This window comes from Struthio camelus, chromosome 2 (assembly GCF_040807025.1).
Source record: "Struthio camelus isolate bStrCam1 chromosome 2, bStrCam1.hap1, whole genome shotgun sequence".
In the NCBI taxonomy this organism is placed as follows: Eukaryota; Metazoa; Chordata; class Aves; order Struthioniformes; family Struthionidae; genus Struthio; species Struthio camelus.
In genome coordinates, this window is record NC_090943.1 from 45,557,817 (window position 1) to 45,581,460 (window position 23,644).

Here is a 23,644-nt window from a genome sequence, read left to right on the forward strand (position 1 = left end):
AAACCAAGCGTGCTTTTTCAAGACCGCACAGCAGTCATGAGTCCAAGATTTTTTTCCCCCCCTCAAAAACAGAAGCCTCTCATTTGTAACAAACATTGACCTCACTCTATAACAAATACAATACGTATTAGATGTGTAAATGAGAAGCCATTCCTCTTTAAGCAAGCTCACGAGCTCCTCATAAAATTCCCAGCCATGCTTACATTCCTGAAAAGCCTTAGCCGTGCTTATTTTGGAAATAAATCAGAGTGGTAGCTTCATGCTATTTATGAAATAAACTGCACTGCTGTCATCCCATTTGTATTCCACCTGTTCCCCCAAATCATCACATAATTCAACCCCAACATGAACGAGCCTTCAGAATCAAGAGTACTTCTATCTCTCTCACACACATTTGATCCTTGCTGCAGGAATTCCCCTCAGTAGTAAGGGGGGAGAGAAGAAAGAAGTCAGAGCCCCTCCAAGGAACCCAACCTCCCTATGGCTCTCATTCTAAGCCTTGCATCTCAACTGAGTAACATGATCCATTTTCATCTATTTCATAAACTTGCTGTAAACATTATTTGCTAGCCAATATACAGCATCAAAGCTATTTTCAGCTAATGCTTTATGAAAATAAAAGCTTTTGTAAGAAGTACAAGGTTCTTCTGATCATTTTTAGATTAATAATAAAATTCACGCTGCGGACCCATCTACAATTTCAGACCAACTCTCTTAGATCGCAAACTCACTTCCGTATTACAGAAGTAAATACAATTTACTTAAAAACATAACAGGATACTGACCCAACACATTGGAGCTTTTATTCCCTTAAATGAATGACCCACTTTTGCTTCCAAAGGATGCTTTTTGGCTTTTCAGATACTTTACTGAAGTTCATACTCAATGTACAATTTAAATTTTTAACTTGCAGTTGGAAATAATGCTTTCAAAATAAAAATCACTGGAGCTAGCTACTGGATTCCCCCTCCCCCCCCCCCACTTTTTTTTTTAATACCTGGGAAGGAACACTTTTGGGTGGCTCAATTCGTATAGATGGATCCCATTCTCCTGGAGGCAGGACTGTCACTTGGTCCAAAAACTCATCAATTCCTGATAATAAATCATTTCGGTCTTTAGCTTTGTAAGCAACATCATGGAAAACCTATGAGGAAAAAGTACCCAACATTCAATTATTTATTTTTAAAAGAGAAATGGATCACGAGGAACACTTAATTAAAAAAAAAAAAAAGAGGTGGGAAAATATTTTAAAGGCCATCAATAATCAGGCTTTTACTTTACTTGCATACTTTTGCATTAAGAACTATCTGTATGCACACCCTTATAGAACATAAAATAAGGATTCTATGTCTTAAAACTCAAAAGGAATATTGAATTTATTTCTAAAATTCATAAAGTTCATCTTCAGTATTCAGTAAATCAAAGTAACGTACTATTGCCAAGATAATTCTCCACTAAAGTCACAATGCCACTGTACTGTGCTAAATCAGGAAAAAAAAATTAAGATCTTAAAAATAAAACATAAATTGTTAGTAAGAACTTCATTTTTATATCACATAATCTCCAATTTAATTCATTCTAGAAAAGTTAAGAAACATACGAAAGCAATCATTTCCTCCTACTACTAAGGAAAAAAAGAAAAAAAAAAATCACACTATATTAAAACTACACTCAGTTTCAAAGATCAGAACCGCACAAACTTTGAATTGATGGCTTAAAACTAAATAAGCAGTAATTAAGCAAGATAACCCCTGAATTCCACAGATGCGCTTTTATACAGGAAAACATTGTTAGTTTTTGTATTAAAAATTGTCGCAGAAGATTATTCTAAATTGCTCCTACACATGCTGGAACCTGAACTGTTCGTCTTCAAAGATCTGATCATTAAGTCTAATAATTGTATATCAGACCTTTTATGTCTATTTAGGTCTTTTTAGATCAGTGAGTAATTTAAATTTTCCATTTCAATGATCTACAGCATTGCTAAAAAGTAGTCTACCTAAAAAAATGAGAAGCTGCAACTAAAATTCAAGATAAGATTCAGTTCTCATTCAGATATCATGCACTAACTAAGCAATTATGAAATGCCCAATTTCTGGTTTAAAATTCCAGAGTTAAAATTGCTCTAACATAAAGGAATACCAAAGTTTCTGCTGGTTTACCCTACTGATTATCAGCAATTCAGTAGGTGGCGCTCAATCCGAAGTTAAAATTGGGATAACATCCTAATCTTGCTCAGTAGGATGAGAAATCGTTTTAGTAAGTCCCGATTCCCCTGTGCTCTTTAAAACTGTCCACCAGAGCGCTAAACCTAATAAATACTTAGTCAATGCCTAATAAAATTCTAATTCTGATCATCTGATCCAGCTTTTCTAAAAGCATCTGTGATGACTCAATTGCACGTATTCTTAAATTTTTTGCCCTGAATAGTTATGCAGTTTGCTGTGTGCATTCATATCAGATGTAGTGCTGTTTAACAGCAGAAAAATGAAATCCATAAACGACAGCTAAAATATCTTTTCTGAAATATATTTAGGATTTTTACAAGAAAGGCAAGGGAAAAAAAATTCATTTACTGTTATCCAGTTCACTGAATTGGGAAAAAAAAAAAATGAGTTTTTGCTGTCCTTCATTTAACCATTTTGGTTCCTTTTCTTTAACCTGTCATTCCAGGATACATTTAAAAGCAGCCAGTAATACATTAGACTTCTTTTACTACATGTGTTTGAAATACATCACTCACATCATCTGTCATAAGCGTTGCTATTGATCTTCCAATTTCATGGTACTGTGGTGCTTTGCCTGCTGGTCCCAGCAACAAAAACAAAAATCTATGGAGGAAACAATTGAGACAAATCAATAGGGTGGGCTGATTCGAATATACCTAGAGGATTCTTTCAAGCTAATGTTTCAAGAAAATTTAGTTGTGAAGTAAAAACGTTTTCTTCATGGTTTCAGATCTTAGACTGCTGCAAGACAAGACTTGCCTCAAAGTCATTACTGAAACTTTAATACTGAACCAAAGTTACTCCTAAAACTTAATTAAGCCTAATTTTTCAAGAACTTATAATGCTGTAACTGGAACAGAAATTCACAGGCCAAGGGCCCAATGAACATTTCCTCTGGATTTCAGCCTTTCTGCCACTCCGATTGACAAAGGTTTTTAGGAGCTGTATGACCTGTTCTCTAGCCTCTTTGCTGATGACCTCTTCATGGCAGTTACACCCCTCTCACTTGCTATGTCCAGATATGTCACGTAATGGATGCAAAGATGCATTTGAGGCAACACACTGGCCATATCCATATCGGCATATCCTGGTCCTGTGTCAGTGGAAAGGAAGGGAACCTGCGTTTTGGACACCTAACAAGGTAACAATGATACAGTACAAGACATTTTGCTCTTCTGACTTGAAAGAGAATCCAACCAAGGGATGGGTCACAGCACATGGTCCCAGGTAGTCTCCATTTCCAACAACAATCATCATTTTCACAAGTCATTTTTTTTCTTTTTAAATAAAAAGAGGATCAGTATCTTATAAACAAAACGATACAAAGCACAGTGAACCGCAGTAATTCTTTTTATAACCTTCCTGCACGCTACGAATATGAAATTCCTAAGTTCAGCATATTTGAAAAAAGTAGCACTTTTTTCACTTCACAGTATAAAAATCTCAACATTATTCTTTCTTTGCAGGTTGACTACTCAAACTAAAATTGAGATTGCATCTTCAAAATCAAGTCTGCTATTTCAAACTTGGGAGTTTTCAGTATTCTGAAAAAATAGGATAGCATAATTTTAGCTACAAAAATTTGTTTACCCAAAGCTATGAACTTCCTGTGAAACATTATGAGCACAAACATCAACTACTCCATGAAATTTCTCACATCCCTTTAAAAGAACACTGCCAAGATTTTTTCCTTCTTCTCATTAGAGTACATATGCTGAAAATCATGAAGATAAACAAACACTATGATCATTTTAAAATGTAAAAATAGAGTATTTACAAATAGCTGCCAAACACCACAGAACAGTCCAATGCATCAACATGCATAGAAAATGCGGAGTTCTCCACTAGGATCGAGATATGCGCAAGTCCTGCCACATGAAGAAATGACCTGGCATTCTCACTGTGGGGCCTATGTTTTGGTCATAAATGTATACAGTCACACACGGTCACAAGACTCATGAGAAAGTATGGCAGGAGGCAAGCTGGATGACATGCTCTGGCAAATTCAGAACAAATTCAACCTACCAGCTGCAGATTAGTTACCACAGTGTCAATCATGTAAATTTGGCTACATAATCCAAAAAGTAAATTTTTTCACCATCTAGATTATTCATCTAGGCATAGGTTTTTACACAAAGAAGAGAGTTTCAGACTAGACAGACCTGCACGCTCAGTAGACTCTTCCCCACTGCCATGTTGTGCTGCAGCTAAGGGAACTATAACACTCCTAATGCCCATCTTTAAAATGGCAACACACTTTGAAGACTCATTGCTTTTTCTCCAGTCATCCATCAGTTTCAGTTTTCATGCTTGCTTAAGACAGCATTATTACTTCTCTTTAAAGCATTCAAAGAATTTTAGCGCAGATCTCATTATTGCAAATTTTGCAGCAAGTGACTAGCAACATGTTGGACAAAAGTTTACATTTCCTGACTCTGAGTTTACAATCTAAATTTTGAAATACATTATTGATATATTACTTTATTTTATGAGTAAAACCCAGCTTTCTGGGCATTTCTTTACCGTGTAGGAACTGGAACCTCCGTGAGACCTGAGAGAAGCACAGCAGGGGAGAGCCTCACAAATGCAATAATAGGTCTTTCTAAAAAATCTACTTCTCCCACTAACACATTTGATGCTTCCGCTCCTGATGGAATTTTCCTCATGAAGTTCATATCAACCTATTCATATAAAGATGAAACAAGTGTTTATTGCCTTACAGTTGTTAGCAGAAATTCTGTAGCATAACTTTAAATATATGAGTATTTACTAAACATTTATTCCATAAAGAAAAATATAAAAGCAAATGAAACATCCCACAACACATAAAAAGACAAACATACGTATAAAACGTCAGCCAGCCATCTATTAAACTATTTTCTAGAAGTTAGCATTACTACTATCTATTATATTCTAAAAGACTCTGAAGTGCATAACCATCTTTCTAAAATTACTTATCATGACAAACATTCCATGATAGGACATAATTTAATAAGCCTATGCACAATTAACTAAGGAGAGTTCATGTAATTACACATGTTTTCTAGAACATAGCTAGTTACTTCATAGCTTCATATTTCATCTGTGTTAGAAAAGTCATAATTTTGCAAAAGAATTTGTATGTTTTTCACTCATTAAAAAAAGTAACTGAAAATCTAAACTTTTGTTTCTGTATATAATTACAGAAGAGCAATAGAAAACAGTACAGCACATGAACTCTTTGTTCACATATGCACACACACACTGAACACTAGTTACACTGCTATCTAGAGAACTTACAGATGGCCTCTTGAGTCCCATACCAAGTGTGCCACAACTACAGTGCCAGGAGGCTGACTCCTGCCCAATAGGAGACAAGGCAGGTGTACAGAAGGACAGGCCAAGCAAAAACATAAAAACTGTGACAGAGGAGCAGGAGTAAATGGCACCTGCGATGATCAGATGAGAACTACTGTGCAAGGTACTTTTGCTTAAGTGTAATTATTTAACTTGGCAAACCAGTCTTATTACAATCTTTCACAGTATCGATGACGCTACAGAACTGAGTTTTATAGTAACAGCCAGGTTGGAACTTGCCCAGCAAATTTAAATCATAAAAAGAAGTGGAAGGAATTTACAGCGATACACAAGATTTGCTTCAGAAAGTGATAATATACACTCCTAATGATTGAGATGTATGCTAACTTTTGTGTAACAAACTCTTAAGTGCAAGACAAGTCCTCTTTAAAAGCCTTATTTAAAAAAAAAAAGCAAGTCCTACAAGAAAACCTTACAATACTATCTATAAAATTGTTATCATAAGATTTTTTATAGCAGATCTGGAAATATCTCTCTACTAGAAAGTACAGTGACTGCACTCATTAAGTTACCAAAATACTGAAAAGATCACCTAATGAAATAGAAAGATCAGTCCCACTGAGAAGACTATCAAAACACATGACAAATCTAACTTATGCCATGTTCTGACACTTGCACATTATAAGTCGTACTTAACTAAGATGGCAAGAACCACCACAACTTTTTTTTGTTACATAGTCACGCTGTACTAAATCCTAAGGTATTTAGTGCCATTTACCTTACTAAAATCAACGGTGCTGTTTTCTCTGCTTCCTCCTGTTCCAGTACCTTTAACATCTGCACATTTCCCAGTGTCTAAATTTCCAGGTGCTGACTGTGGAGAGGCTAACAGTCCTAAATTAAAACAAAGGACACAAGTTCAAAATGGCATTTAGAGTGAACTGAGGTACGCAACACTACTAAAACTCAATGTGGCAGCTTGCTTAAAGCAAATGTGCAAGTTATTCAATAAAAGTGCCCTACATTAGTATCGTAAATGCAACATTAACAAATCACTATGTTTTAAAAATTGTGACATAATGAAAAAAGTAAAATTAAATGTTGCCTAAATGATGGCCATTTGCAGAACAAGTCACCAGGAAAAAAGAGCGACTTTAAGGGGTGGGAGGTAGAGGAAAGAGAAAAAAACGTGTTAATAGTCTAATCTTAACCATCCAGTACTCAGTGGACAGCATCTTCACTACCTTTAAAAGTCCTCAAATACCCAAAGCAAACACCTCTGTTACCTATTTGCTGTGTAGCAGGTGTTCCAATTGTAAAAGTCTAGGTAAGACTCAGGCTATGACTACTACAGATAATACCCTGGCTGGTAGCTACATCTATACAAGTAGTGACTACAGGAAAGTTATAATTTAAATAAACCGACACCGACTGAAGCTCCAACTATAGATCTGACCAGACAATAAATACTCTATGAAAGGGTCTCTCAAATACATAAGCTAAGAAGGCAGTTCCAGTGAAGTTACCGAGTTAAATGGACAGCTTCCCTCTAATATCTGCATTTAGACGTAACAGTTTTATGTAGCTTCCCAAGCTACTAACAACACTGAATGGCAGGTTCACCAAAAAGTAAACCAACCAAAAAGTAAACCAACCAAAAAGTAAACCAACCAAAAAGTAAACCAACCAAAAAGTAAACCAACCAAAAAGTAAACCAACCAAAAAGTAAACCAACCAAAAAGTAAACCAACCAAAAAGTAAACCAACCAAAAAGTAAACCAACCAAAAAGTAAACCAACCAAAAAGTAAACCAACCAAAAAGTAAACCAACCAAAAAGTAAACCAACCAAAAAGTAAACCAACCAAAAAGTAAACCAACCAAAAAGTAAACCAACCAAAAAGTAAACCAACCAAAAAGTAAACCAACCAAAAAGTAAACCAACCAAAAAGTAAACCAACCAAAAAGTAAACCAACCAAAAAGTAGTAACTCAAGCAGCACAGGTGTTCACATACTGAATTCCATGTTGCCACAGTCATCCCTGACCAACTAGCATTTAAAAGCTGGTCTGGGCACACATAACAAACTGAAATTCCATCTTTACTTTTTCAGTTTACTATGCTCTAGAAGTGTATTTTGCCTTGCTTGTCTATACTAGACCTTCCAGTTGTGGCAATAAACATGCTTTAACATGCTTCCAAAACCACATCTAGACTAAGCCTGAAGTCTGAACTTTGTATCATGTATAAAACAGTTGCTGTAAAAGGTCAACATCACTCTGATCAAATAAAATCAAAAAGTCCTCACTACTTTTTGGCTACCTGCTGGAAACATACAGTGGCCTCCCCTCCATGTTTACTATTTAACAATCTGACATTTTTTAACATTTCAAATTACTACTGAATTCACTGTATTTGTTCCCTACATTTACTAAAAACAAAACAAAACCAAAAAAACCCCTCAAAGAACATTCAGCATTTTCATTCTTTTAGGTGACAGGAATACATATAGTATGGGTAGCTTTTCCTGAAGCAAAAATCAAATTAAGTTAATAAGCTATAATTTCCTTTGTGAAACCTAAATATGTACAAGTAATTACCTACTGCTATAAATAGTACTTTTATTAAGCTAAGTCAACCAAAAAAAAAAAAACCATATTCAATCCTTCTGCCCTAAGAGGTATGCATCATTCACAAGAATAGCTAATTGAAATCAACCACCTGTCACACTAGCTGTTTGAGTATTTAACCGAATGAGACGTTGCACTGATGTTACAACATGTTTGTAGAACTGGAGACAGAACAGAAACGTTACAAATTCATTGCAGAAGAGTGAGGGAGACATAAAAATACATGTATAGATAACCACAAGGTCATTTCATATTTTTCCCTGTGTAACAATAAAGGCAAGAAAAGGTTTATGATTGATAAAAGATAAGCGATAACACATGATTTTGTACTTTTCGTAAGTGCCCCATGAACAAGAGCAGAGGCTAGAACAGTAAAGAGAGAATCAAGAAGGAAGACAGAGAGCACCTTATATTTTCAGCAAAATGTGGAATACAAACATTATTACCTCTAGCGAAACACTCCTCCTCAAATCTCAGACTAATAATAGAACTCACTTCCAACTCTTCTCCATTTTGGCAAATACTAATTCAGAAGCTAGTGCTAAAAGACTACCTAGTAATTCTTCCAGACTGAAATAAAAATTCATCAAGTCTCACTAAGGTACTGAGAAAATCATTAAGAGTGCATACTACTCTTAGTTTTATGCACGTGCATCACCCGTTTGAAAGAAAATTATGGAATGAGTCTTGAGCAAGTGTTCCTATAGTGCTTCCATGACCTCTTTTATGCTTGAAACTCTGAAGCAGTCTTAAAATCTCATAAGATAACCCAAGATAAAGTACCTTCCAATGACACCTTCACTGAAGGTCAAACGTTTTCTAGTCACCTTGACTTAATTTAATACTATGTTCACAAAAATCTAATAGAAAAGGTCCACTAGAAAAAGAAAGCAAGAAGAACACAGACATTTGACTCCCCTTATCTCTGCTTCAACAAACAAGAAAATTTAAGAGGACTTCAACACCTAAGCGTGACTGACCCAGTATAATTACGTGCATATATACAAAATTTACAAAAAAGGAAACTTGTAAAGGAAAATCATAAAACATTCATGTTTGAGGAAATAAAAAAATGATTTTTTTAAATAAATTCCTATGAAGCCTTATGTGAAAAAAATATTTGAATGGGTTATTCCTAGAAGGCAAACATGTAAACATTTTTGCATTGCTATTTTCAGTAAGTAGATTATTGTAAGAACAAAATTGTTCCAAGTATTATATTACTTTCATTGAGTTTTAAAATACATTCATCGATGAACAACAAAGACCCCTTAAAACATTTATCTGCTACTTTCACTGCTGTTATTCGCAGACATTAAAAAGCTTAATGATGCTAGTGAACTAACGATCTTCAACTTTAGCTGTAAGACAGCTCTCCTCCCAGCTCTACCTATGGAAATCATTATTCAGCGGTTCCAAAAACAAACAAAAGCTGTTCTTGAACTGATGATAAAAGAAATAAAAATTATTGAAGAGAACGCTTCACCTGGGGTGACTTATTATAAAACTTATGACTGGATGATAAAAATCAAGTGGTTATTTGAAAATGTGTCCCTTCCCTCTTTCACATGAAGTCCAGTAACCTTCCAGCTACTTACAAAGAAGGGGAAAAAAAATCTACGTAGCACAAGGCCAAGGATAGAAGAATGTCAAATAGAAGTCATTTATTAAGTTCCTAATGCTCACAGGATGCAAATCCAACAAAATCATTAAGGTGTGGAAAAGATATTCATGGCGCAAAATTCTGAATTACTAGAGTGGAAGTACAGACCGTTATCTTTAATGAGATGGACCTAGACAAATTTTCTTTTGACAAGAACACCACTTCATGTGGTTTCCCTTCTGGGTCTGTCTCTTAAGGTAGGCATCAGTCCAGTCACAGCCCAAAAGTCACAGTCTGAGAATGTCTTCAAAGACACTTCAAAATAAATACTTGTTTTTCTGTGGTCATATGATTTCTTGTATTAAAAGGAGAAAAAACAAATCAAAACACAACCAAAAAAAAAGACCAAAACACAACAAACACCAAAAACAATAAAAAATAAAAACACACCCTCCCCCCCCCCACCAAAAAACAATGAATCTCCTCGTCCTCATCCCCCAACAAAAATGCCTGCCTTCTTTTACTGGTCTTCATCTTTCTCTGGAAAGACCTTTATGGATGAACTGGGAAATCATCCTTTTCAGATTTTCCTATTATGAGAAACATTCCCTCAAGGCACAAAAGCAAACTGAAAGCAACTTGGAGATGGCAGTGAAAAGCTCTAAGAGTGATAATAGCAAGATCTAGTATTTTATCTTCGTTTGTTTGCCTTCTCTTAGGTTCTAAAGACCTTGGGTCTGGCATGTTGTCATTCCTGTCCGACGAGTAGAAAAAAGGTAACTGCAAGACTAATCACTTCTGTTACTTTGTTTTTTAAATATCATTGAAGAATCACCCATGAGAATGATCTGTATGTGAATTCTCTTAATTTCCCACAAGGAAGTGAAAGAAAGATGTTTTTGTTTGCTTTTTTAAATTTAAGAAACGAAGGGACCCCCTACTCCAACTCAACATGATAGCCTATGAAGAGTGCCGTGTAGCGACTTGCCTGCAAGATGCGAAAAGGCAGAAAACCAGTCTTTTCTCTGTCAGCTTGCTTTCACTGTTGCACATGACTGTGCGTTTTTCACCCTGAATCTGACTCTAGCTTGAAGATATGACAGATATGTTGAAAGGGCTGAAAATCAGGGAGCAAAACCGAGGAGGAAAAAAAAGGAAAGAGAAGCTTTTCACACACCCAGACATTTTGCAGTAGTTCTGGTGGAACTAAGCTTCCACGATTTTTAAAGCTTATGCTGTCTTACTAAATAAGTGAGGAAGGAAGCCAAGAAAAGCCTCACTGATGATTTGAGTGAAGTCTGCTCACTTTTTTTTTTTTTTTTAAATACACAAAAGCAGACAAACATGCAAGATAGATTTTTGATAAGATACATTTCCGCAAGAGAAAAACATTCAGGAGCAGTCCATTGGAGGCTAAAAAGAAAGGTGATCTCTTTCAAAAGATGATTTATCGAGGAGAATCCGGAAGTCTTTAGGTAGGTGGTAATTTCGCAAAAGCAGAGCAAGTATAACAGTATGCATAATGCATGAGTTATGAAACATTTAATAAAAATGATTAAAGAAACTGTCACAACTTCTCATCCTTTTTCTTTCCATGTATCTATCTTTTTACATGGAAGGAACAATAGCCTTGCATGATAGCAGTAAATTAATAAGTTATTGACCTCTGATCTACAATTATAAACTCTTACTTACCTTACACTTCTTAGCTTATCAAACACAACAAAACAGTGATGAAGCCTCTGGGGCAGAAAGCCACCTGGAATCAGTTACAGATATACTGAATCTGCCATTTTCATCATAAACCACTACTGCTTTTAATAGCCCTGGTTTGTAATAGCACAAAAGTGAAAATAAAACTGCCCAAAGACATCGTAATACAACTAAACTACCAACAACACAAATTACTGCAGCCTTCCTCATTCTTTTCTTATTCCTCTCTAAGATTTCACTGTGTCTTTGTCTGCAGATATCTCAGGATAACAAACAGGTTTAAAATATTACTGTATCCACTGATGACAAAAAGAAAAAAAAGCAAAACCTGACACGGATTGAGGGTAAGTGAAAGGAAAAGGCCACCATTTTTGACATTTTGATTATATATGACTTATTAAAAAAATCCTTTTCAATTACACATATTAAGGTTAATTAAAGAATATTTTGGCTGGCTTCAGTTAAAAAGCTAAAAAAGTTAAGAATGCCGAACAAGAAAACAGTCACAATTGAGAAGAAATAAAACATGCAGGCAGAAGTAACAGTTATCATATTCAGTTGTGCCCAAGCTATGTGCTAGTAACAACGCAATGCAAGTGATCCAGATGCAGAGAGCATCACGCATGGACAGCTTAATTTTGATAGTTGCCTGGTGCTTTGTCAATATTATCCTCTGTCTTCTTTTCCTGCACTTCTAAGTCCTCCTCAGGTGGGTGGATTATTACTGAAGGAATATCGTCACTGGCAGGTGATACCAGCAATTCCTTGCCCTGGAGTGGGCTTGGCTGAGCACTTGTGGTTGGCAGGTGGCTGAAGGTAGGACTGGAGGGTGGTGTGTTTTGAGGGGTAGTTACAGGGGTTGTACACCTTGAGGTTGCCGGGGTTCCAGCTCTTGAAGAAGGAAGAAGGTAATTGAGAAGAACAGACAAACGGTTTTCTCCTCTCAGGGAAACATTTGAGGCAGAGAGACCTGTTCGCAAAGAGTGGCGGGAGGCTGAAAGGCCTTCCCCTGAGACAAAACAAATGAAACACCATGAGGCTTACAATGGGGAAATACTAAAAATCAGAGAGACAAATCACGCATTAACAATTTACATAGTAAATTGCAAGCTTTAAGGGCCGAAAAGTTTCATACTCATGCAAGTAAGATAAGAGCAAATCTGATTTTAGACATTAGAGAAGTCAGAAACACTGATAAGTACTGAACAGAATGCCAAAAAGATGTGGGAGAAGATAATATGACCTCAAAGTCAGCAAGGTTTTTAGCACAAGAAAAAAAAAGAATCTCTTTAAACTAACTTAGATTTTCCCAGGCAAATGATCTCTCAGTCCAAATAACTCAGCAGCTACCTTTAATACCATCCCAAAATTTAAAAAAAAAAAAAAAAGACATGTAAAAACATTACATGACCTTTGTTACCTACATCAATTAAATGCAAAGAATTCTGTTAATTTTTCAAATGGAAGTATTTTCAAAATGAACATGATCAAACATATGTAATCATGTTAAACCCAACTCCCAACAAAAACCCTGTCTTAATTATAAGTTTTCTAGCCAGCTGCACACTTAAAAATACAGTTTTTGAAGAGAGCAAAAGGTACACTATATAGTACCTTCTCCATCTCTATTTGCTGTGGCTTACCAAATATTCCCATCACCTTAAAAATCAAACATGTTTCCCAAAAAGCCACTGTTCCTTTTCTTGTCCTATCCAGTCTTAATGCCCCACTACTTCATATCAAAGAGAACACAGGCTTGCCATCCTTCCCTCAGAGATTGGTTTGTAACAGATACCAGGTCTTCCTTAAGCAGGAAGAAAGGCTGTCTATCATCATGTCAGTATTTCCATTAGACAGCTCAGTGATATCATTCCTCCTGTTTAAAAAAAACCACTCTTCCTAGTATGGCAGTCTCTTCGCAAAGAATAGTGATAGCTTCTCCTACAATCTTTGAAATGAAAAACATGCTGCTTTCACATAACATCATCAAGCAAGGCAACAGCAAACTAGACACATTTAGTCTCACGTTTGTCCTAGGCACTATACAGAGACCAATACTTTGAACAGCTATAGAATTACTTATGGGAAGGAGAGCCAGAAAGTATGCCTTGGTAAATATCGTAACATTGGTTTTCCCGCCCACTTTAACAAGAGTGGGTCCTACACTCATAAATAAATATTAAAGCTTGTCTTTACTACACTCCAGTTTTAATAGCTAAGAGGACCAATAAAGCAAATTGTTTGATTTTTTCCTATACTAATCACTAAAGTAATATCTACGCCAGACTTCTGCCAGTTTGTCTGTGCTGAATCAAGAACATGAGAGGTACCCTAATCCTAATACACACAGCTGTAAAAGAAGCCTAACACATATTACACTGTATGTTTGTTTTACCAGTTGAGTAGAGGGTTACTACATTGGCATAAAGAAAAAGTTAACTAGCATATGCTGGCAGAAACTTCTTCATGTTATACTGGTTTAATACATCAGCATATATCCTATATCCTGTTGTCGGAATAGTATAAGAATAAAATACACTAGAAAGCAGATATAATATGTGAAAAAGTAACTGAAAAGCAAGGCACCTTAAATACACAATTCTCAGAACTACAGTTGAGGGATACACGTGTTCCAGGATGGGTAAAATCAAGTTCATATTTGAAATGCTGAAGTTTGTTAAACAAAACATGAAAGCCAGAAGTTGTAGAAGAAATACTCTTGCAAGAGCTAGTAATATTTTCATTCTAGAAAAAAATAATTCTGAAGCTATCGCTGAAATGTTTAAGTATGCATCATACATTTACTAAGGAACACTAACTATCAGTAAACTTGGACATTTGCTGGAAGAACTCCAAGTACGTATTAAACTCAGAGCACCTATGAACTTAACTAAGTAAAACACATGTAAGAAATGAGACATCCTTCAAGAATGAAAAGGAACTTAATTTCAAGGAGCGATTCATGTTATCAGTATTAAGTTTTCTCTAGACCGAAAAATTCCAATTCAAATTGTATCTGTCTTAGTTAACGCAAAGGGAAAGAAAACATGAAGAACAGAGATGGAAACAGAGGTCATAAGATATTCAAGAACAAAAGTATGCTGCTCTGGGAATATGCATTGCTACTGGACTTTGGAACTGTATGTCCAGATGAAATTTAGTGACCTTTCAGAATTTTTCAGAATTAGATTTAATAAAAGATGTAGTATGTGCTGGAAAAATGATGTAAATGCCTGTTATTTTCTCTCATTAGATCCTTCTATACAAAACAAGGCAAAAATAAATGTCCCAGCTAAAAATAATTTTTCCTCATTAAGCATAGCAAACTCTTTCTAGTCAACTAAACATAACACAATTAAAACATAGTAATTGTCAGCATCACTGAACTCATGACATCCGCATAAATAAATCACCAGTACAAAGTCTGAGTAAGCAAGCAGGATCCAGGTGACAAACATATAAACCTATGCCACAATGCTGGAATTCCTCAAACGCTCCACATTTCATTCAAGCATATCCCAAAAAGCATTAGAACCAAATGTGAGCTCAGTTCTACACTTCATAACAATAACACATGCTATGTACACAGGCAGGCATAGAGAGCTTGAGTAAATTCAAAAATATGCAGGAACATCCACGGTTACACACACACAAACACATTCATTCCTTGCTTATCAAGAAGGAAACACTTATCTGCTCTTATCAGTTGAATTTTCCTTCATCTCCCAGTGAGAACACTATTTAACACGTTAGAACAAATTGGATGCTACAACTTATCTCACCGTTTCGTTCAAGCAAGTGAGGGTCAGAATGTTTCTTGCCTATATCTGCAAAAGATCGAACCAGGGGAATCCGACTGCTGAATTTTTTCTCATTCTGGTGATGATGTCTTTTCAGAAGAGCCTCTCTTACATTCTCTCTTATGGATTCATCCAGCTGACCAGAGGCAATCATGTTGTCCAAAACCATATCTACATAAATATTAAAAAAAAAAAAAAAAAATTGAAAACACATATATACCTTATCAAATCTCTCCCTCTTTAACAAAGTGAAAATCCAGAATCCACAGTAAATTTTCAAAGATGTCCTTGAACAAACAAATGGGTAAACAGGCAAAGCATAGTGTGTGAATCCTAAGAGATATTATTTTAGGAGCATCATTTCAAGAAATAGGTTGTTTAATATTTTGTAATTTATTTTGTCCTTTACTCCAAATTTTAACTGTAACTTCCTTTAACAAAAAAAAAAAAAAAAAGCATCTATGTATTCAACAGACCTTCACAAGGGAACACATTAAGACTGTCTTGAGGAGATTGTTCTCCATTGTGAATTTGTCTTAATCTGGTGCTTCCCATTTTGAAAGTATAAAACTACATTAAAAGGAAAGTTACTATATAATAAAATGTTTTTTTTTTTAAACTCTCCTCTGTCACCTTCAAAGGTCTTAAGTTTCTGAGACTACCCACCTAACTTGATGTGATTCATGTACTATAGAAGAGGAAGTAAAAAACCAGTTAGTTCTATCTGATAAAACAACAGAGATTTCTTCGGGGATTATTGATTTTACAACACATAGCCTATTGCTATGGCTTCTGAAAAGAAATCCTCCCAACTTTTTTTCCTTTTATTCCTGTGTGACTGTGAACCAAGAATATCTATTACGTATTCCTGGCTCAGGGGAACAAGACATCATATTTGTACCCTCATACTATAATCAAGTGTTGTTATCCTACAAGCTCTCATAATGGCAAGCAGAATTAACTTCAGACAAATACATGCAATCTCTCAACACATTCTAGTTCCACTTAAAATATCTCCTGTTTAAAAAAAAAAAAAAAACCTCTGATGCTTACAAAGAATTAAACAGTAATTATTTTTTATCTACTAAGATCATTGCTAAACTCAGTTATCAAAAAATCAAAACATTACAAAGCATACTACTACTACTACTCCTCAGTAAATCAGGAAAAGAGGAAGAGAATACCAAATTCTTGAGTGGATTTCAAAGTTCTCAAAGAAATTTTTTTTTTTGGTTTCAAGTAGTGCCAATGTTTTTACGCTAAAACACTTTGTCCTTCACATACATGTTGGTCAGCCCTAAGCCTTAGCATGATTCCTGACACAGCATTCCACTGTGTGGTACCTGTAGCAAGAGATATCAGGAAAATTATGTAAAGCTAGTCCACACAGGCATCCAGGCTAAAAAGGTATATATGTGAAAAAGTTTTCAAACCTGATTTTAAAATACCCACAACGACCATGGCCAAGTGATTAGTGAGGACACTCAACATACTAGGTCAAACAATATTTACAAAGTTTATTTCTGCTCACCTCTTATAAAGGTGAAAAAAATACCAGATGTGCAACACTCAACTGCACTAATGGCATCAAGTTAACATCAGCCAAGTAATGATTAATAATTATGGTACTAAAGTGCACAAATAAGTCCTACAATGTTCTGGCAGATATTTACATTTCATCTGTAGAAACAAAGACAAAGAACACATTCAGGGATTAGAACATAAAGGCAAATCCTGGGCCTCATCCTAAAATATGCAATAAAGGAGGTCCTACTCATCCAAGTGCAGCTCCTTGTAAGTGAAGTTTGCAAGATCAGCTCTTTAAAAATAGATGAAGAAAACTGCAGTAAACATGCACATACCTATTTCTTTAATGTAGTAGTTTCAAGAACATTAAAAAAAAATCAACGAAGACATTTAAAGTTTAGATCAAAATTTAGAAATAAAATATTTCAAAAAAAAAGTTTTGCTGCAACCTGCTATCTCATCTAGTGTGTTTGCTCTCATGTCCAACATGATCGTCCCATTAAGAATACAGCTTCGCAGTTCAAAGAGACTGTGCAGAGACAGAGTTGCTACATAAGGCTTGCTCCATCGATCACCACCATCTTCAACATCCTCTTCAAATTTTAGCCACCTGAAACGCATATGTATACATACACACACATATATTTATATTTCTCCTGAAAGAGAGACAATTTGGCAAACGATCCCATCCTTCCCTTTGACTTCTGTATGACACAGAAGAGCAAAACCCACCAGCTCATACCAGCTCTCATTTGCTCAAATAATCTAATTGATCTATGGTCACATCACCCTCATTAGGCCCTTTATCCATGCTTAATTGCCTTACTTTTCCCCTGTCTTGGTTTTTTTTTTTTTTGGTTTGAATAAGACCTGCCTATTCAAGAATCCTGATAAATGGTACAGGAACATGCCTTGTTACTTGATTTGTATGTCTCAGTTTCAACTGTATTTTTGGATCAGAAAGCTGTCTGAAACTCTTCATATACAATGTTTAGTTTTTTAGGGTGCAAAGTCAGATATTCAAAAGTTAGATAATGCTAATACGTGTAACTATAAATCTATCTTTATTCTGACTCATAGGTATCATGCAAGCTGAAATTCTGCAGAAGTTACGTAACACTATAGGTACTAGATACAGAAGACTATTACAACACATATGTGGAGGGAAGCAACTAGACTTGCACTGGGCAAAAATAGCTGTGACATCATCTAATGTTCAGGCACGCAACTTTGCAAAAAGTTAACCAACTACTACCTAAAAAGAACATAAGTAAATACCTAATTTTATTTAAATTTTTTCAAGAGAAAAAATTGACACTGATGTATCTGCAATAATAATTTCAGACAGTAAATACTGTGCTACATAGCGGAATGTCTGTATTCATACCCAAATATAATTGTACCTTACATTATGCTTGGCAAGATCAGCTTTAGGAAAATTCAACATAGCACCAACAGGAATTTAAGAGTCTCTAAGACACCATACTGGCTGTTCCAAAGTCGGACAAAAAGAATAAGTGTTTTAATTAGTTGAACTTGAATTCAGTAACTAACTCCTACAGTTCATGAAAATTCCAAGCTTGACCTGGCTTCTCTGAAATAAGATCACCGAAAGAAATACCTTGAGGTAATCTGCTTTTTGTTTACCTAGCAGTTTCTTTCCATTCATATTCTTCTCCATCCCTGAAGCAAAGTTCATCCATTTCAGTGAAGAGATCATGGGGAATATGTTCATCATCATCTTCAGTACCCAGGATAAACTGCACTCGTTGGGATGGCGTATCTTGAAGAAAAGGAGAAAAAGAACAATTTAAAGAAAACCCACACATCTATCACAGAAGACAATACATAACACTTAAACTTCCTGCTCTCATTTAGAGAAATGCAGCACAATATTCTACTAAAGAGAGGACAGGAACAAAACAAACATGGAAGTTTCTTGAAAAGGAGGCCTTTTAAAAATTTTACATTTTTTCCTGAAAAAAAACAAAAAAAACCTGGAAACGTATGTATGCATTCTGTAACACAATTACATACTTTAAGCTCTTCTATAGATTACCTTTATGAAAACAAACATCAACAGCAACATTTGTAAGAAAGTAAAAATTAATAGGCCAAAGGGCTAGAAACATCGTTTTCACTTGGGGGGGGGGGGACGGGATATATCATAATTACACAAACATTAAGGGAGAGAAGAGGGACTCAGAAAAATAAATAGCTTAACTTTTAGACTGGTTGTGCCCTAATAAGAGAAATAGTTCACGCGCAAAACAGCTGACTTCATTGATGCTACTGTTGCTGCTACTATGCAGTTGCTACTGTTCTATACAGTGGGCGCCCAGGCACTCTCATTATTAAGACAGCATGTTTTTCAACAACCTGTTGCTGCTTACATATGGCGGAAAAGAATTAACAGCTTTTCCTCTTTGCACGGTTGGAGCACTGAACATAAGTGTAAATTACCGTAAGAAAGCAGAAACTAAACACCTAAAAAGTTGAGGAAACATTTAACTTCTCATAGTATACTGCCTAATAAAACAGGCTAAGTAATAACTTTCTATAGCAAAATTTAACTACCTTTATCAATCAGCTATTACTGGTACACCTCACTGCTATGAGAGGAATTAAAAAAAGAGAGAGAGAGAAATACATGTATTTTAGCAATATGATTAAGTTATAATACCTATATCCAGGTCTTGCTTCAAGTAAAGGGAAAACTTCCAATGTATGGATTCTATAACCTATCACTCCACACATAACACAGTAAGAAAAAAAAGAGAAAACGAATTGACAGTTTCCTCTCTTTTCTTTAAGTCAAAAATATTTGCCAATATGTATAGTAAGCCTTTCTCAAATGATATTTTAATATAAAAATAAATACACTTTAGAGCAAAGGTTAAATAGTTTTGTGCAAAAAGTCTATATCAAAATTGAAAGGTCAAATAGAGTGAGTAAATGACTGCATTATAGCTGACTACAGAGTCTTTTATTAAAAGAATCAGTTTACGCTGTACATGCCCCGCTACAGTGTTTTCAGTAAACTACTGAAACAGTAGTTCCCCCTTCCCCCTCCCCACCTCCTTTTAGGGACTACATACTATTTTACTATAAGCATGCTGTGAAGATAAAAAATTGATTTCCATGGGACTTTTCCAGAATGCTCTTCTCTGCAGTACCAGAACATTTCAGGCCTTTCATTGTTTCAGCATTCAAGAGAATATCTGCACAACCAACCCTTAATTAACCACAAGCAGCTTATTTAAATGCGGACTGCCCATGCTACAATAAAGGTACACCAGAGCTGGCTGTGCATGGAACCAGTCAACCCGCAGCAGTGTTATAAGCACAGGCACAGAACCACATGAATGGGGCAGTATTACTCTGGGAGCCAAACCAACTGTTGCAGCAATATCGCTTTTAGGAAGAACGAAGCTTGAACTACTAATCCCTGGGACTCCAACTACCATGTTTCCGGAATCAAGAGTATGATATAAACACCTTGCAGTAAGCACCACATGGAGTCAAGGAAAGGAAAACAGAGTTTGGACCCAGCCTGGTCTGCATCTTTTCAGTCAAGAGCTTAGTGGCCTAGGGGAAGAAAAAAAGAAATCCCAAACTAAAATTCATGAGACAGTACAATCCTTTAGTAACAAGACCACAAGACCATCAAAGTAGATATTTGAATAGAATATGGATCACGTTACCACAGCAAATCCTGATTCACAGCTATCATACTCTTGAAAGTCTTCAGTGACAAAAGGAAGAATACAAGATTAACTTCTTTTCAGACTGTGTATCTGCTATATAAGTAACACGCAGATTTTTATGCTCAAGGGGAATATTATGAACCTCTAGTCTAAGCTTCTACTTAATGCAGGCCATCAGACATTCATTCAGACACCTGGATGAAGCTCAGCAGACTATGATTGTATAAAGCACAACCACAAAATCCTGGACTGACTGTAGGTAGAAATACATAATTTTAGTAAGAATAAAACAAAGAGCACAATGTTCAAGCACGGAGTAACTACGACAGGCTTTAAAGTGACCCAGCCTACACATCAGATTTCTTACCATAAGATGGAGATTCTCGTCCATCCTCTCTGTCAGTTTCTTTTTCTTTTTTTCTTCTGTGATGCCTGTGCCCACGATGCCTGTGCCGTCGACGGCCCTGCTTTCCAAATGGGACGTGAACTCCAATATACACAGCTCTGTGGCCTTTCAAGAAAGGGCAAGAGGGAACAATTAAAGATAACAATCAAAAACTCTCTTATTGAAGAGATTTGGTGTTACAGTCTAAAAGAAATCCAAAAGTACTTGGCAAAACCATTTTTATTGGACTAATATTACCCTTTCCTTTCTATCTTTGACAAGTGTCAAGGAATTAGTGATATATTTAACTTCCACAACCAAGTGAACAGGAATAATCTCTGACCCATTTTAAGAATTCATTTATGAAACAAGAAATATAGAAACTTTCTCTTGATTCTTAACACTGGAAGAAACTACTTGATAAGCACCAAGGAACTTTTAGTAAAGCTGCAAAATTACGCTCCTTTCTTTTGCTGGGAGTCAGCATATCAGGACTGTGATAGGCAAAACGGGCAAAATGTGATCCCACAGTTCAGTTTATGAACTTCATTAAAAAACTACCCATAACTTAGAATCTGGAAATAATTATCTGTAGTTGAATGAACTGGCAATAATTCCCTGAATATCATGTGAAGCATCCAGGTGAACCTGACATTGAAAGGTACCATTAATTTAATACCAATTTAAGAGCCTAATAGGCAGTTGGAAACGTATGTGCAAAAGATCACGCAATTGACACAAACGTTATTTTTTCTATTCTAGAAACTTCTAATAAATTTAGATAGCAAATCCTCAATTTAAGATATACAGGTCTTTAAAAGAATAGGAAGAAAAAAAAGGAAAAGAAAAAATGTTTCAGAAGGATAAATGCATTGTATCTTATTTTTCCTTTGACCTTTCGCATTAAGACAATACAAGCAGCAAAAACTTGACAACAAAAATCAATGAACAGACAGTTCTGAGCATATTCCTAACATGCCTCCTGTAAAGGGAGTTAGCATATACAATAATCTTTTCAATTCCTTTTTAAACAAATAATCTCAGGAAGAGACGCATTAACTACAAGCCTGGAGGTTAACACTAAATACTTTGTTTCATACTATAAAAGAGTTATTACAGAAGACTGACATTAACAAAAGCAAAAGGAAGTGGTTTTCCAGCTCTTAGAGACGCAAATTCAGCAAATTTATAAAAGCCAAGCAAGCCCTAGGAGTTATGACTCTATATATACACACGTATGCAAGCATGTGCATATATTAGATTAAAGATATTGAAAAATTCTAACCATTACAGACCTCCACCACCTCCTTTAAAGAAATAAAAAGCAGTGGCATGTGTAACTTGTCTTCCCAAACAAAAATATCTCTGAGCTCAACTAACAAGAGACATAAAACGTTTATAAAATAATACTTTTACGGTGACACAGAGAGAAAAAGAATAAGGGAAAAAAAACAAACAGTAAAATACATTAGTGCAACTTTTAATTAATTTTACCAGGATTCTTTTTCAAATTACAAGGCCTGACCCTTGACAAACTTCCAACATTAGTTTTAGAGTTGACTGACTGGGACTATGCCCCATTCTGACATTAAGCCATATTACAAGTGATCTGTTTCCACGTAAGAGTGGAAAATATTAATTTCTCGAAGTATTCATCAGTCCTGTTTGTAGAGAGAGACTTTTCTTCTGAATTTCTTCCAAAATGAATACTCAGTCCCTGCTAAGAAGCCCAAGAACGCACCAATGACTGTTTCTCAAGTTAAGAAAGTGAACTTTTTTGGTATCAAATTGATATATGAACAAACAGATCTCTACTACTACCTACGACACCCAGAACTACTACTGTTGGGTATACCACCAAGATTACACACAAACATGCTGTAGGTATACTCAACTCCAAAAGGCAGGATAAAGTTGCATAATAAGAGTTAGATAAGCTTAATCTTGATTCTAACTCCATACAGAAAAGCACTAAAGGCCCTTTAAGAATAAAGATAGCTGAATTAAGTAGGTCTGCTGTGTTCCCTCAGCTTCATCACTCAGGCATAATTAAAGAAGAACAGATAAAGATTAGTTAATAGCATAATTTGCACGAAAACAGGATTTTTCTTCCTTCATTCCCAGTGAATCTGATGAAACTACTTACAGCTCTCTTCACTCCTGCCAAAAATCCAGGGAGACTAGCAATACAACAGGACTGGAGAAAAAGTTAACTCTGAAAAGGTTGGTATTCACATTACTTGCGCCAACGTTATCTTTAAAAGGAATGCCAACCTTTAACTTGAATATTGTTTTAAAAAGTTTAAAAAGGTACAATTATATGACCTTCAAACCTTCACTCACAAACGTCTGTACCACCCTACTGCTCTCAAGCAAAGCTTGTTACAGAATTACTTTAAACCAGTAATCAATAGAATTAGTAGACTGTCTGATACTAAATTTAGTAACACAGAACTCTACAGATAATTGTTCATTTTAATCTAACATGACTCTATCCAAGCTTAGCTGTACAAATCCACCAAGGGTATTTACTACTTAAGGTCATTACCAGTATGAAGCAAATTTAAATGTAAAAGTCTGCTACATGTCTCAATCACATGGTTGTTCTCATCTGCAAGTCAGTTAATATAAAAGAGAAGTCCTACAATCCTGACAAACAGAAGAGAAAATGCTTTGTTTAGGTTTCTGGATTTCTCCCCAAAGCCACTAAGAAAGTGGTAATAGAAGACTTCAACTCCTGGAGAGATCAAAAACAT

General features: G+C 35.6%; 1 protein-coding gene across 4 annotated transcripts in view; it reads right to left on the bottom strand.

The window, feature by feature from the left end:
- Positions 1-23,644, bottom strand: part of SLC4A7 (solute carrier family 4 member 7) — a 100,467-nt gene that overhangs the window by 26,087 nt on the left and 50,736 nt on the right. For 2 of the 4 annotated variants that reach the window (XM_068935466.1, XM_009687923.2), the window contains exons 3-10: positions 20,871-21,014; positions 18,444-18,579; positions 17,246-17,406; positions 15,252-15,440; positions 6,304-6,419; positions 4,752-4,909; positions 2,744-2,831; positions 998-1,144 (exon numbers count right to left, since the gene is read on the bottom strand). In XM_068935466.1, coding sequence (XP_068791567.1) covers positions 998-1,144; positions 2,744-2,831; positions 4,752-4,909; positions 6,304-6,419; positions 15,252-15,440; positions 17,246-17,406; positions 18,444-18,579; positions 20,871-21,014 — 1,139 coding nt within the window. Of the gene's footprint in view, positions 1-997; positions 1,145-2,743; positions 2,832-4,751; positions 4,910-6,303; positions 6,420-15,251; positions 15,441-16,800; positions 16,941-17,245; positions 17,407-18,443; positions 18,580-20,870; positions 21,015-23,644 lie in introns of those variants that run through there. The other 2 variants (XM_068935467.1, XM_068935469.1) reach the window with 2 other exon arrangements.